We start from the raw sequence: 14,687 nt of genomic DNA on the forward strand, positions 1-14,687 counted from the left end.
GATAACCTTGAAAAGCTGTGGTTAAAATGAGGAAGGATTGGCCAGCAACCACTCCAAATCCTGTTTAGGGAAAGCAGTGTGTTCTTTGGTTGTCCTCTTCCTTCACTCTTTTGGTGAAGGGTGATTGTTCCATTTTTAAGAATTTTGGGGTGGATCCTTGCTTCGTTCAATTGAATTTTGAATTGTTCCCGTATCAGGAACATTTACAATTCTTTATAAACTAATAACATACACAAAAGACTATATGGTTTCTCTCTCCTCCTCAAACCTAAAAGAAAGAAAAAATAATTGTACAATGAAATGAGAGGCAGCACATAGCATTATTTCTGCAGGCCCCATCTTCTCAGTTCATAGATAGCACAGCCAACATGGCGGCTCTCCTAGTGTGTATGGAGGCTTCTCATGTCTTTTATAATTTTTGAGAAGGAATTCTAGTTATATATATATTCTAAACTGGCAAGGAATTTAATGTATTAAATTTGAACATGCAACCATTTTTTAAATCTTATTTTGGCAGACGCTGAATAAAGAAAGTCAGGAAGCACGGTTTTATTTGGTAGATTCGGAAGTACTAACACATGATGTTCCCTACCATGATTACTTCTATACCCTGAACAGATACCAGATCATCCGATCCTCAAAGCAGAAATGCCGGCTGAGGTGAGCTATGGTATATAAGTATTTTAGTCACGTGAGGTGAGTTTATATTCTGGAACACATCAATCCTAAAATCTTAGTATCCTTACACAACCAAGCTTTATTCCTTGCTCAAATTACACATCCCCTCATGGTCAGCAGAGGGATGGGATTCCTCACGCAAGGCTGCATGCTGAGGAGTGCTTTACATCCTGGTGCAACATAATCCAGAATGTGTGTCGTTTCAGTTGCTACAGGAAGAGAGTAGTTGTAGAACTGGTTTCACGTCCAGTGGCCAGGACTAGTCACAGGACCCTATCTAATGTCAGGGTGGCTGTGAGATCTTGAGGAGCACATGGTGAGCACATTGCTGCAGTGGGAAATAAGAAATGGTGGTGCATCAAAGACAGTGATGGGCCACCATGTGCTTTGCCTGGTCTTAGCCAATGTAGTTATTTTCACCAATTTATGACCACTAGAGATTTTTTATAAAAGGCATTTAGAAAATTTAGAATTTATTTTGAGCCTTTATTGCTATTTAAGTTAAGAAAATTCAGGGCTAGAGAAAGAAAAGAATAAAATGCCAAGTACTTAGAAGGAATATTTCATGAAGTTATTAGCAGCATACAGCAATTTTTTAAGAAGTCATGATCAGTGAACAAATTTTCTTTTATAATCTAATGACTTTCAGTCTTTTTGGCTTTCCACTGAATATAATCTTACACTTAATTGCAATGTTTATAGAATTAAATTCTTTCCTTTAAATTAATATTCTTCTTTCCTCCTTATTTTATTAGAGTTTCCACAGATTTGAAATACAGAAAACAACCATGGGCCATTATCAAATCTCTAATTGAAAAGAATTCCTGGAGTTCCTTGGAGGACTATTTCAAACAGCTTGGTTTGTAAATTTCTTGGTTTATCTATTTTTGTAAATATAGTATTTACTAACAAAACAGATTGATTCTTCATTTCGGATGATGTTGGATTGACTCCTATTGAAGTGGTTCTAACTATACCCTACTTGGAATTTGAAAACTTTTTAATTTTCATTGATCTAACAAACACTTTTATTATGTTTGTTATATGCCAGAAGTGTTCTGTGTGCTTTATAAATATTAGGCCCTGGGGTAGGTATTGTTATTTTTTCCCCCATTTTACTAAAGAATAAAAACTGGAAGAGAGAGAGAGAAGTTAAGTGACTTGTCCAGGATCACACAGTTAGGAGCGATCACAGCCTCTTCAAAGAGCCAAGGAAGCTGACGGCAATGAGAGACTGTGTAATCCTTATGAATGCAGCTTCCCTGGGTTTATGGAGGCCCACTTAGCAATAGTAGGTATCATGTACATATATGGATTTGGTGGTGGTGGGTACTAGACTGGGGAAGTGATATAGTTGTTCTGTTTGGATATTCCTTAAAATAAAACATGAGAAAAAAAATATATATGTGAATATAATTAATTCTGATTAAAGAAAAGCTGGGGGTCAGTCAGCTCAGGGTAAATTAAGTCTTCATCATCAAATTTGTTGATTATTTTCCCTGCTCTTTTCTCTTGGCTATTCATTATTAAACTCCTAATCAGGAGCAAAGAAAATGAAATTCAAAAATTAGTTTGGCCACTGGATAATGAGCTTCTAATAAAAAATCTGGTGAAGGAAAGGTTGAGACAAATGACAAAAATTAGGTTTTTAGGTTGTTTGCAGGTTTTCCTTACCAGTACTTACTTTTTTGCAAACCCTCATTGAAAACTAGAACTATTATATGCTACTTCTTCCTTTGTTATTGACAATCAAGTACCACAATCTATCTTGGAAATCTTTCTAATGATCCAATGTAAGTGGGTAGCCTGTTGTTTTTGTAGCTGAAATCATTATGTTAATATTTAATATAGCACATGGTGAATTTGCTCTGATGATCCCATCATTTATTAATACACATAATTCTTCCTAGAATAGTGAAGCCTCATTATAAGATCCCTTTACCCTCCAAAACTTTTTATTAAGAATAAGGTTTGAATCTAGGCCATAAGAACCTAAGTAATAGTTCAAGTTACCAAGGCTTAAAAAAAAACCAAACTAAAAACAAAACAACTCCTCCTGCCCCTGTATCTTATAGTTGAAGTTTCTCTACTGTCTAAAGATTTTTTTTCCTTCTTAGAATCCGACTTGTTAATGGAAGAATCTATGTTAAATCAGCCCATTGAGGACACTGGAAAACTTAGTGGCCTGAGAAGGAGAAGGCGAACATTCAACCGAACAGCAGAAACAGTTCCTAAACTTTCTTCTCAGCGTTCTTCTGGAGATGTGGGCTTAGATGCCAGAGGGGATGTTTCAGGTAGTTGTTATCTGGTAAACAGACATGGAAGATTTTAGTTTACTTACATGAAGCAGTATATGTGTCTTGTTTATAGACACATCGGTTAAGAGGTCTCCCCTTTTCCTCTCCTTTTCTGATAATGTTTATCAAACTCTGAGTTCCTTAAAAATAACTAATGTATAAGTGTAAAGAAGCAGTCACAAAATGGCAGGCATATGGCAAGCTGATGTATTTTATTGGGCCCAGGCGATATTTTAAAAATTGGACATTTATATATAAAAACTCTGATCTGACAGCTCTGCACTCAAATCCCTTCACAGCAACAATCAGTCGGAGCTTAGCAGTAGCTGCTCCAATGGACAGACCATGTGCGCCCCAAGTCAGCGGTACCTACCACCGTCCCCGGCTACTGGATGCTTCACTCATGAATTTTTTTTTTTTTAAGATTTTATTTATTTATTTGAGAGAGAGAGAGACAGTCAGTGAGAGAGGGAACACAAGCAGGGGGAGTGGGAGAAGAAGAAGCAGGCTCCCAGCAGAGGAGCCTGATGCAGGGCTCGATCCCATAACGCCGGGATCACGCCCTGAGCCAAAGGCAGCACTTAATGACTGAGCCACTCAGGCGCCCCCACTCATGAATTTCTAACCTAGCATTTACAGACATTTGATTTCTACTCTTGAAAGTACTAAACTGATTATATGCTTTTAATCCTTATCTGCTCTCAGGTCCAGCCCAACAAATTGCAAAGATGGAATTTGACTTTTATTATTCCCACTCTTAATTTTGGAGACAATTTCCCTCTACTGTTACTCCCTCCCTCTCAGAACTATAAAACTGCCTTCCTTCTCATCCCTCTACATTATCAAATCCTCTTCTAATTACATTATCTAATCCTCTTATATCTTAGTGTGAATGTTTATCTGCTATTTAAGGTTAATAATGATTTAGTTTTGGAATTTAAAAGTTTTGGCAACAGAGAACAGGTGAGGATGATTAAAAAAAATTTTTTTAAAGGAGAGAAGCAGTGTACATAAACCCGGCTCAGATATTATTTGCAGAGGTGGAACTTAGCTAGAGATCATATATGATGCGTTGAATCGCTTATTTTAGAGTAAATTAATTTGTAATGTAAGCCGAATTTGCAGGACTGATGTAGGTTTTCTTTTTGTAGATTTGTTTCAAATTAGTCAAGATATTCGAAATGCAAAAAGGGTGCTGGGATTTTACCCTACATCAAGTTGTCTTTACAAATCATGTAAAAATTTTCTTTTCCAGTTCTTTTCAAATGAAATTAAATTTTAACCAGTGTTAATCACAATCCTATTCTAATATATTTGTGTGTGTGTGATCTGCAGGAAAGAAAAAGGAAATGGAAAGCTGTAACATAGCCCTTATTGTGGTGATGAGTATTTTGTAAGTATTTGTTTTGAACGCTTATTTTGCTTGTGTCTTCACTTATCTCTTAATAGTTTCCAAAAGGATTTGGATACATTTGTATGTTATTGTGTAGAAATTGCCACTATTTGACTGATTTTGGTCTACAAAAACATGAATTTTATATGCTTAAGTCTGATAGTTTTTGGTTTTCAGGAGAATTATTAAATTTGAGGGAATGCCAAGTACACATTCAGTAAATGTTTTTTAATTAATTAGTTAATTTTTTTTGAAGATTTTATTTATTCATTTGACAGAGAGAGAGATAGAGATAGCCAGTGAGAGAGGGAACACAAGCAGGGGGAGTGGGAGAGGAAGAAGCAGGCTCCCAGCAGAGGAGCCCGATGTGGGGCTCGATCCCAGAACGCTGGGATCACGCCCTGAGCCGAAGGCAGACGCTTAACGACTGAGCCACCCAGGCGCCCCAATTAATTTATTTATTAAGTAGGCTTTGCACATGGAGCCCGATGCAGGGCTTGAACTCATGACCCTGAGATCAAGACCTGAGCTGAGATCAAGCATCAGATGCTTAACTGACTGAGCCACCCAGGCATCCCTAAATGTTTTATTTGTTAAATTAATCTGACTTATTTCTACCATCATAGGTTTTTATTGGAAGTTCCATAAACTTAAAGAGAATATTTATATATGTAGGCTGATGAAATCTCAGTAGTGTTGTTTTGCTCTGTTTGATTAGACCAGTGATCCTTACCCTTTAGGATCACTTTCTAAAATGCAGATTTCTAGGCCTCAGTCCCAGAGATTGAGTCAGTAGGTCTTGAGCAGGGATCGAGAACCTCAGAGTATTCGATAGGAATCTACTCAGGCAGACATATTTAGGTGACTGTTATCTACATGGCTGTATTTGAGTATTGAGGTAGTCAATTAGATTTAATTGAATTGGTTCTGACTGGGTGATATACTCTTGGTGAATATTTTTTGGAATGAAGTTCTCATATCAGCTGCTTTCTCTAATTACAGATTTCTTTTTTTTTTTTATATTTATTTTATTTATTTGACAGAGAGAGAGACAGCCAGCGAGAGAGGGAACACAAGCAGGGGGAGTGGGAGAGGAAGAAGCAGGCTCCCAGCGGAAGAGCCTGACGTGGGGCTCGATCCCAGAACTCCGGGATCACGCCCTGAGCCGAAGGCAGATGCTTAACGACTAAGCCACCCAGGCACCCCTAATTACAGATTTCTGATTGTAGAAAATGTTTGATATACCTTTGAGTTTTACAAAAGGCTTTCATATCCTGCTGAAGTTGGTTTGCTGCAGCAATTTTGAATAATAAATATTGTCAGTGATCTTTTACAGCACTCTGCAGAAAATTTATAGTCAGATGTTGAAATGTTGACCTACGTACCATTTCAGTGCCACAATAATATCATAGATTTTATTTTATTGCTCCTACCTTAGTTTTCATTTTTTAAAAAATCCTCTTCTGGACAGGTAAAGATGAATACGATATGTTTGTAAGGGTAAGCCAATATTTTAACAGAAAAAATAGGAGAGATACGATGCCACCTATATATTTGCATATATGTGTAATAAGAAATATATCCATTCAATTGAAAAGCTGCTATGAGAACCAATAGAGTAAGTTCATTTAGCATGTCACATTTTATGTATGATACCATTCATGTATGTTTGGGATTTGATACTTCCTTTGTCTAAGTTGAACTAGAATAAATTTTTGCTGACTAGTAATTTAAAAAATTTGTTGTGGCTTTCCATGGGAGGAGGGTGCCTGTTCATCTATGTAAGATCAAGTCCATATTGATCTTCATTTCCTTCTTGAAGTGCAGCATTATGGGTGCTTAAGCTGGAGGCATCCAAAAATAGATCTCGAAAGCTTCCCTGGTAGATTTCTAAGCTGGTGGTCGCACATCAGCACTGGCTGGGATTCCTCCCAGAGAGGAGAGATATCAGGGACAATCCTAACCTACTTTCTTTGAGGTTTACTGTCACTCTAGTTACCTTTCAACTTTTTCCTCACTGTCTATTTAATACCTAAATGTAATTATTTCATACAATAAAATAGAAATAACTAATTTAAATAATAACAATTGGAAACTAGTCTAGACAGGGGCGCCTGGGTAGCGCAGTCGTTAAGCGTCTGCCTTGGGCTCAGGGCGTGATCCCGGCGTTCTGGGATCGAGTCCCACACCGGGCTCCTCCGCTGGGAGCCTGCTTCTTCCTCTCCCACTCCCCCTGCTTGTGTTCCCTCTCTCGCTGGCTGTTTCTGTCATATAAATAAATAAAATCTTAAAAAAAAAAAAGGAAACTAGTCTGGACGACATACGTTTTCGGAATTTTTGCGTGCATATTCTGCACGAGCCGCGCTTAGGCCTGGTAAGAGTGGGCTAACCAGCTATGATTTGTTCTGCCTAGTTTGCTGTTGCTCGTTCTGTTGAATGTGATGCTGTTTCTGAAGCTGTCAAAGATAGAATATGCAGCTCAGTCCTTTTACCGTCTGCACCTCCAAGAAGAGAAATCTTTACAGTAAGTCTTTCCCTCCCAACCTGTTGTTATTTCAATAATTCTTTAGTTGTAGAAAACTTAATTCTAGTTTAGACATTCGGATCTGCTAACCATTCTGTAGTCATAAACTTTTTTTGTTTAATTTTTGTTTTGTTTGCAAATTTATAGGACATGAATGATTTCTAGAAATGAAAGATCAGATGCTATTCCCCTGATTTTTAAGATTTTTTTTTTCAGTTTAGCCTCTGATATGGTGTCAAGAGCGGAAAATATTCAAAAGAAAAATGATCAGGCCCGTCGTTTAAAAGGAGTGCTCCGAGACTCCATCGTGATGCTTGAACAGGTAGGCAATTCAGTACCATAGTACTTAGTACTTTCATAGCAGTATGAACCAGTTACTTCCCCTGTTGTGTGAGAATATTCACTATACCGTTATTTGAAGACACTCCCCTCCTAGAGACAACTACCCTTGCCAGTTTCTGTATTACGCATTTTATGTGTACAGTCACTTGTATTTCTTTTAAAAGTGGAAGCATTCTGTACACACTCTTCCATACCCTCATTTTATGATTAGTAATATATTTTGAAGATCTTTCCTTATCAGCATGTACATTTGACTCTTGAATAATGGTAGGGTTAGGGGTGCTGACCCCTGCGCAGTGGAAAATTGTGTATAACTTTTGACTCCCCAGGAACTTAACTACAAATAGCCTATTGTTGAGCAGAAGCCTTACTGATATCAGTCAATTAACACATAAAAGAAAATGTTATTAAGAAAATCATAAAGAAGAGAAAACACATTTACAGTGCTGTCCTGTAAAAAATCTGTGTACAAGTGGTCCCATGCAGTTCAAACCCGTGTTGTTCAAAGGTCAACTGTATACATCTACCTTATTCTTTTTATTCATACTTCTATATAAAAATTTATACTTACTATTGACTCTTTTTCTAGAAATGGTAGATACTGCATACACTGTTGATTACTTTATCTATTAACCATATATCTTGGAGATGTTTCCATATTAGCACATAAAGGTCTTCCTCTTCTTTTAACAACTGCATAGAATTCAACTGTATAAATGTGGTATAATTAATTATTTTACCAGTTCTCCATTGAAGAATGAACATTTAGGCTATTTTGATGTTTTGCTATAAACATTTATCTCTTGAACACAGTATCATCAATATGTGCTGCTCAGTTCCATGAACCAAAACACAGGCTTCCCTTTGAAAAATAAAGATTACTATTTCCATTATGATATAGCATATGCATACTTTCCAAGATTGAAAACTAGAGAGTGGTAGAAGAGAAGAAAACCTATAGTTCTAGCATTCAGACAGTCACTGTTAATATTTTGTTTCCTTCCGTTCTTCTCTTCTATGCATTGGTTTGTTTTTTAGAAGATCTAATTATTGAGCATTTCTCAGGATATCATGTGGGGCATTAAAGGTGACACTTCAACTAGGCATTCTTCAAATGCACAGTATCTACAGCTCCTGGTGACATTCTCCACCCCTCCCCACCCCCAGCAAGAGTGGGTCATATTTTCCCCAACTCTCAACTGATAACCCTGCCTCAAGGAGAAAAGAGAGTTTTCCATTCCTTCCATAGCCAAATGTACAGACCTTTCAATCACTGCAACCCGCCCTCCTGTCCATGCCTGTCAAGAGCATTGCTCTGCCTGTAGGGAGAGTCCCAGCAGGGGTTAGTGGGAGACTCCATCCATCACCCTCTGGCATTCTGTTTTCAGTCTCCCTCAGTCAGCTGGATCTTTCCCATCTGCACATGGCCCTGCTCTAGTCTCTCCTATATTAAAGCACCCACACCATCCACATCCTTCTCTGTCTGCCCATTTGTCTCGCTCCCTTTCACAGTCTGGCTCTTTCAGAGTTGTCTGCTGTGGCTGTCACTAATTTATCCTTCATAACGCATTCATTTTTTAAGGTTTTATTTTCACCAAAGTGACTCCTTCACATGGTTAACTTTTCTACAAGGTTTGTTCAGAAAGACAGCAATCCCACGATCTACTTTGCCAAACACAACAATCTTTAACTCTTTTAGTTTCTTTTTGTGTTTACCTCCATATTTATAAGCAACAAGCATGTATTGATACATCTTGATTTTTCAGTTTTAGACATGATCTTTCAGGGCGCCTGGGTGGCACAGCGGTTGAGCGTCTGCCTTCGGCTCAGGGCGTGATTCCAGCGTTACGGGATCGAGCCCCACATCAGGCTCCTCCGCTGGGAGCCTGCTTCTTCCTCTTCCGCTCCCCCTGCTTGTGTTCCCTCTCTCGCTGGCTGTCTCTATCCTGTTGAATAAATAAATAAAATCTTAAAAAAAAAAAAAAAGACATGATCTTTCAACCTCCTATTATGGAGTATAAGGGTTTTCTTTTCTTTCATCTCTTCTTGTCCTCTTTTCTGATTCCCCCATCCTCCCAAAGAAGTTATAATTTTGGTTAGATCAGTATCCAGTGTTTGCTTTGTTTGGACTAAGTTTGCTATTCTGAGCTGAGCCATGAAATAAACCATGACTGCTTTTTCTTTTCTGTGCTTTTTCTTATCCCTGAAAATGTCTTATGACAGTTGATTAGCTTATTGCATTATTTATAAGTATCTCATCTCCTAATGCTCTGTTGTGGACGTCTCCTCCCCTAACCTTCATTCACCTCAGGTATTCTATGAGTGGCGTCTTCTGACTGGCTCCAGTCGGGCCCAGGAACCCTCTCTGCAGGTGCACAGCTCTCCTCCCGGGGATTCCTGTTGAGTTTCCTCTGTTTCCTACATCCAGAATGTTTTCTGATTTCTTGGTTTACTCCTTCCTTTTAATGAAGCATATCTTCCAGTAGCTTCCTGAGAAAGAGAACATGGAAGTAAATATTTTAAGACTTCACTAGTGTGAAAAGTTTTTATTCTGTCCTTCCCCTTGATTAATAGTTTGGCTGGGGATAGAATGCTAGCTTGGAAACAACGTTCCTTCAGAGCATTGCTCCATTGTTTTTCAGCTTTCAGTGTTGCTACCGAGAATTCTGAGGCTGTTACTGTTCCTCCTCCTTCAGTCTGGAAACTCCTGCCCTTTAGTTCTGGGAAGTACTGAGTTACACAGTTGATGATCTCCTCCGCTCCACTCTGTCTTCTGACTTTCTATGGCTCCTGTAATTCAGATGTCTGCCTTCTTTTGGACAGGCTGTCTAATCTTACTTTTTCTTTCCAGCTTCCATCTCTTTGCCTTTTTGTTCTGCTTCCTCAGAGTTCCTCAACTTAATCTTCACATTCTTCTGTTTTTCAATTTTTGCTAACAAGTTTTTAATTTCAAAGACCTATTACTTTTGTGAATTTTCTTTTTTATGGCATTGTGATCTTTTAAAATGACTATAGTGTCTTCATCTCTCTGATCATATTACTGATGGTTAAAAATTTTTCCCCTTCTTCTTGCCTATTCGGTTTCCATCAAGATCCTTTCCCCCTGATTTCTATCCTTAGAGTAAGAGGATTTCATTGGATGTCTGTAGTCCTTGGTTGTCTGCTTGTGTGGACCAGAAACTCTTAAGCTCTTAACATGGGTTGGGTTGGTGTACCCTGAACCTCTCTGTAGATCTGGCAGGGCTGTTGGTTGAGAAACCCTGGTATCACTATCTTTAGGTCTTTCTTCTTAGATTGGTCAGTTTCTGTAGAGAATAGCCTTCTAGTCTCCTGAAGGATTAAGGGCTGGCTGCCAGCATTTTAGGAGCAGAGTGAAAGTAGAGGGATGGAGGAGGACAGGTCATAGGGGGATGGTCTCAACCTTTTTTTTTTGTATAATCCTCATTTTTAGTCCCTTTCTCTTTATTCTGACTTCTAGAGATTCCTGTCAATTCCCGAGGCTTTTGAGGATTCTTCAGGGTAAATCTGGTTGGCTCTCAGCTTTCTCCACAGTTAGTTTAGGATTCCACTTTTTCTGGTCTGCTAAGTCATCCATCTGCCTTCTAGCTTCCGATGTTGTGTTGCTGCTTTTGCCGCGTCTGTTCTCCCTGTCCTCATGGATTTATGCCTTAAAAAAATCCCTTTATTGTGCTTTTAGTGGGGTTTCAGGAGGGAGCAAAATTAGATGCCTTTATTTAAGCTACTCATTTGCTCTTCAGCTCACTCCTGCCTTGTTTTCTTCCCCCATATCTTCCAATGATATTCCTTAAGTGAAGGTCCCCAGTGGCCTCTGGCTTTTAAAATTAATATACCTTTTTTCAGTTTACTATGTGAGCATTTGATAAGAGCTGACCACTCCTTTCTTGAAGCGTATCTAATCTTTCCTTCTTTAAAAACCATAAAAACCCCAGCTTTATTGTGATATAAATGACATACTATAAAATTCACCTTTTAAAAAATTCTTAGCATATTCACAAAGTTGTACAACCTTCCCCACTGCCTAAATCCAGAGCATTTTTATCACCCCCAAGTGAAACCCTGTACCCATTAGCAGTCTCTCAGTTCCTATAGTCACTAATCTACTTTTTATTTCTATAGGTTTGCCCATTCTGGACATTTCATATAAATGTAATCATAGACTATATGGTCTTTGTGACTGGCTTCTTTTACTTAGTATAAATAAAGTAAAACTGCTTTTTGCTGGTTAAAATCATCTCCTCTTCCTAACCTCTTCCCGGCCTAGTACTCCAGGCTGTGTTAGATTCTCTTCTCTTCTCCTCTACTCCCTGTTAGGTGGTCTCATCCACTCCCCTTACTTGTGCTACACGTGCCAGTCACAAAGACCATATAGTCTATGATTCCCAAATCCGTCTCTCTTACCCTGGCGTCTTCCCTGCGCTCCGGGCTCACATAGTCACCTGCTGACTTGGCATCTTCACCTGGATGCTAACAGGCGAGCACTAATTGATCATGTCCAAAACAATTCAGTTTTCATCCTGAGCCAGACTGATTCTCCTCTAGCTGACGTATTTCAGAAAACGACACTGCCATCCTCCAGTCAAAAACTTAATGCATTGTGGAAGTATATATTTATATATGTGATGATTAGTTTTAGTTCTTTATCGCACACTAGTCTGTAAGCTTCATGAAGGCAGGGATAGTGCCTGTTTGGTTTACCATTGTATACCCAGTACTTGGCTTAGTACATTCACAGCATGTAGTAGGTAAGCAATTAACATTACCTGAATGAATGAACAAATGAATGAATATAAAGAAGCATAAGACATAATTCTTGCTGTCAAGTTGCCTGTTAATTTTATTAGAGAAATCAGATGTCTGTGTGTATTGTTAAACACTATAAAAGTACAAAGTGTCAAGTAAGTAGTAATGCTTTGGGAGTTTAAAGGCATGATGACCCTCATGGAGAGGGTAGGGATGGGTAAGTTTAAATGGGTGAAGACAGTGTGAGCATAACAGCAAGCAGAGGCCTGGAGGTAGAACTTGAATTGTTTAGGGGATAGCGGAGAGTCCAGTGCAACTTGGGAAACAATTTAAGAAAAGCACCTGCTGGGAGGCGGAATGCACAGCAGGAGCGTGGAGGGGGAAGTGCAGGACCACAGCCGACAGGAAGAGCTCCTTCTTAGTCATCCTGATGTGAACGCTGAGCAGCCACGTGTTTTATAAATTCAGTCTTTTATTTTGGCATCAGTATAAACAAAACTATATTGAATATAAATGTAAATTTTTGGCATAAAAATAAGAAAAATATAAACAATCTGATTTTGAAAATTAATTTTGTTTGCAGTTAAAGAGCTCACTCATTATGCTTCAGAGAACTTTTGATCTACTAAATAAGAACAAGACTGGCATGACTGTCAAAAGCTAGTGATCTCAAGGCCTGAAGCTGTGGAGATACTTGGAACTAAAAGAAAACATCTTAAAGAAAACCAGAGGATGAAGGATTTTAATTGTCATAGGAACATTTCCACATTTTCTCATTATTGGTACTTCTAATATGAGCATTCTTTTTAATAACATTAATTTGATAACTAGTTTCTGATGGCCTTAACAATCCATTCTTTCACTTCTTATACATAATTCTAAGCAGTGAATTTCTCCAGTGAAGCATGAAATATGTTGTGGATTTGAATTTCTGATACAAAAAGAAAATGAGACACTCTGAACTGAGTAGCGTGGCCTCAGTTTTACAGTGAGGTTTGAAGTTTGATGCTTTATCTGTTAGCACAGAATCGGGAGGTGTCCAATAGGCTGCTTTCCCAGTTGAGATACATTCAAGAGGCTAAAGAAGACAATAGAAGAATAAACCTCTTTATCATTACTACTTTTGAAGGACCAGTTTTCAGGCATATAACATTCCTAAGTTTGTGTACTATAAATATTACAGTGTCTTCACTTATTTAGCATGCAAATTCAATGGTCAAACCTTTGAATCTGCAAGTTGGTAGTTATCTGAAAGGTTCTCGAGCCATGGTGTATTTTTTTGAAGAAATAGTTGTTTCTTCTTCAGGTAGCTCTCAGAGGTGAGATTATCTTGCCCCTTCATGTATCAAATGGCAGAAGAGTCGATTTTGGAAAAGGAAACATTTAGGATACCAGCACTCAAAATGAAGAACCATGCTCTGATTTAAAAAACCAGAGGATTATGTTAAAGTGTGGGCATTAAGTGACAGATCAGATGAATACTTGAACTAAGCTTGGCTTCAACTTAGCAGTCTTTCATGGTGGAAGTGAGCCACGTGGTCGAAAATAATTTGTGGATTACTTTTCAGTATCCACATATGTCTTCATTTATTCATTCATGTGTGCGGCCTGTTTCGGCTGGTAAGTTATAACCAGACACAAACTTTAGCTCTTCAATAAAAACTTTTGGGAGCACTATGTACCAATAGTAGGGCACTGACTGAAGTTTGAAGCCAGAAGAAGCTTTGGCTCTTTCATGAAAAATTTCATATATGTCTCAATACAAGTGATGTCTCTGGAACAAGTGAAAGACAGTGCCGAATAGTTTGTATATATTCTTACTGTTTAGATGATGCTTGCCTTTAGTTAAATGTTTCTTTCTTTCCCCAGAGCCACAGGAGATTGCTAAAGTCATTTTTGAGATGCCTGTAGAGAATGAAAGTATTGACTTAATTGCAGGGAAAATGGATTTCTCTGGGTGATTCCCAACAAACCTACCTTGGGGTACCAGTGTGCTTACCTGGGGGTTTTTTGATTTATGCAGTGTGGCTGTGAGCAAGAGTCACTGGATTATAAACTTGAAGACTTTGTTCAATTCACAAAAATGATCAGTGGCAAGCTGAATATTTTTGTGATGTTTCTTTAAAACTTGTACTTCATAAATATACCTCAAAGAAAATGACCAAAGTTGCTTTATAGATTAAACATGTATGTATGCAGAACTTAATTGCATTTGAGCCTGTTATGTAAATTGAATATCAATAAAACACAAAATGTGAGTTGTAGTTTTTCTGTTAAAAAAAAAAACCCAAAACACAAATAACTAGAAACTGCTATAGCGAAAACGTGTTTATGGGCCTACACTCTTTAAAAAATTTTGTGCAAAAATAAAACCCAAAGAGGACTCATTTCAATTATGCAGACTGTTTCATTTCAAATATGCAGACTCTTGGAACAAAAGTACTAGTAGGCCTGCCGGTCGAATGTAGAATCTCCTCGCCAGAAATCATGAAAATGAACAAGCTTTATAAATGAACAGATCCCAGACAGCGATGGGCCTTTAAGGGAAGGCTGGAGAATTTGGGGGCGGTGCCTCGGTAACAACTTGCGGCGGATATCTCCACCTAAGCCTGTTGCCCGCGTCCGAATGAAGATTGGCTGACCCACGGGTCTCCGGTGCTCAGGGAATCCTCCGGGTTCCCGGGTTTCCCGT

At 38.4% G+C, this 14,687-nt stretch overlaps 1 protein-coding gene across 5 annotated transcripts in view; it reads left to right on the forward strand.

The window, feature by feature from the left end:
* GRAMD1C (GRAM domain containing 1C) overlaps positions 1 to 14,253 on the forward strand; it is an 87,095-nt gene extending 72,842 nt beyond the window's left edge. For 4 of the 5 annotated variants that reach the window (XM_040621253.1, XM_040621255.1, XM_040621256.1 and 1 more), the window contains 7 exons: positions 518 to 660; positions 1,434 to 1,537; positions 2,796 to 2,975; positions 4,311 to 4,368; positions 6,782 to 6,892; positions 7,109 to 7,214; positions 12,579 to 14,253. In XM_040621253.1, coding sequence (XP_040477187.1) covers positions 518 to 660; positions 1,434 to 1,537; positions 2,796 to 2,975; positions 4,311 to 4,368; positions 6,782 to 6,892; positions 7,109 to 7,214; positions 12,579 to 12,659 — 783 coding nt within the window. In that variant the 3' untranslated portion in view covers positions 12,660 to 14,253. The remainder of the gene's footprint in view (positions 1 to 517; positions 661 to 1,433; positions 1,538 to 2,795; positions 2,976 to 4,310; positions 4,369 to 6,781; positions 6,893 to 7,108; positions 7,215 to 12,578) is intronic. The other variant, XM_040621254.1, reaches the window with a different exon arrangement.
* Positions 14,254 to 14,687: the final 434 nt, after the last annotated feature.

The sequence above is a fragment of the Ursus maritimus genome, unplaced genomic scaffold (genome assembly GCF_017311325.1).
Source record: "Ursus maritimus isolate PB19 unplaced genomic scaffold, ASM1731132v1 scaffold_4, whole genome shotgun sequence".
Lineage (NCBI taxonomy): Eukaryota > Metazoa > Chordata > Mammalia > Carnivora > Ursidae > Ursus > Ursus maritimus.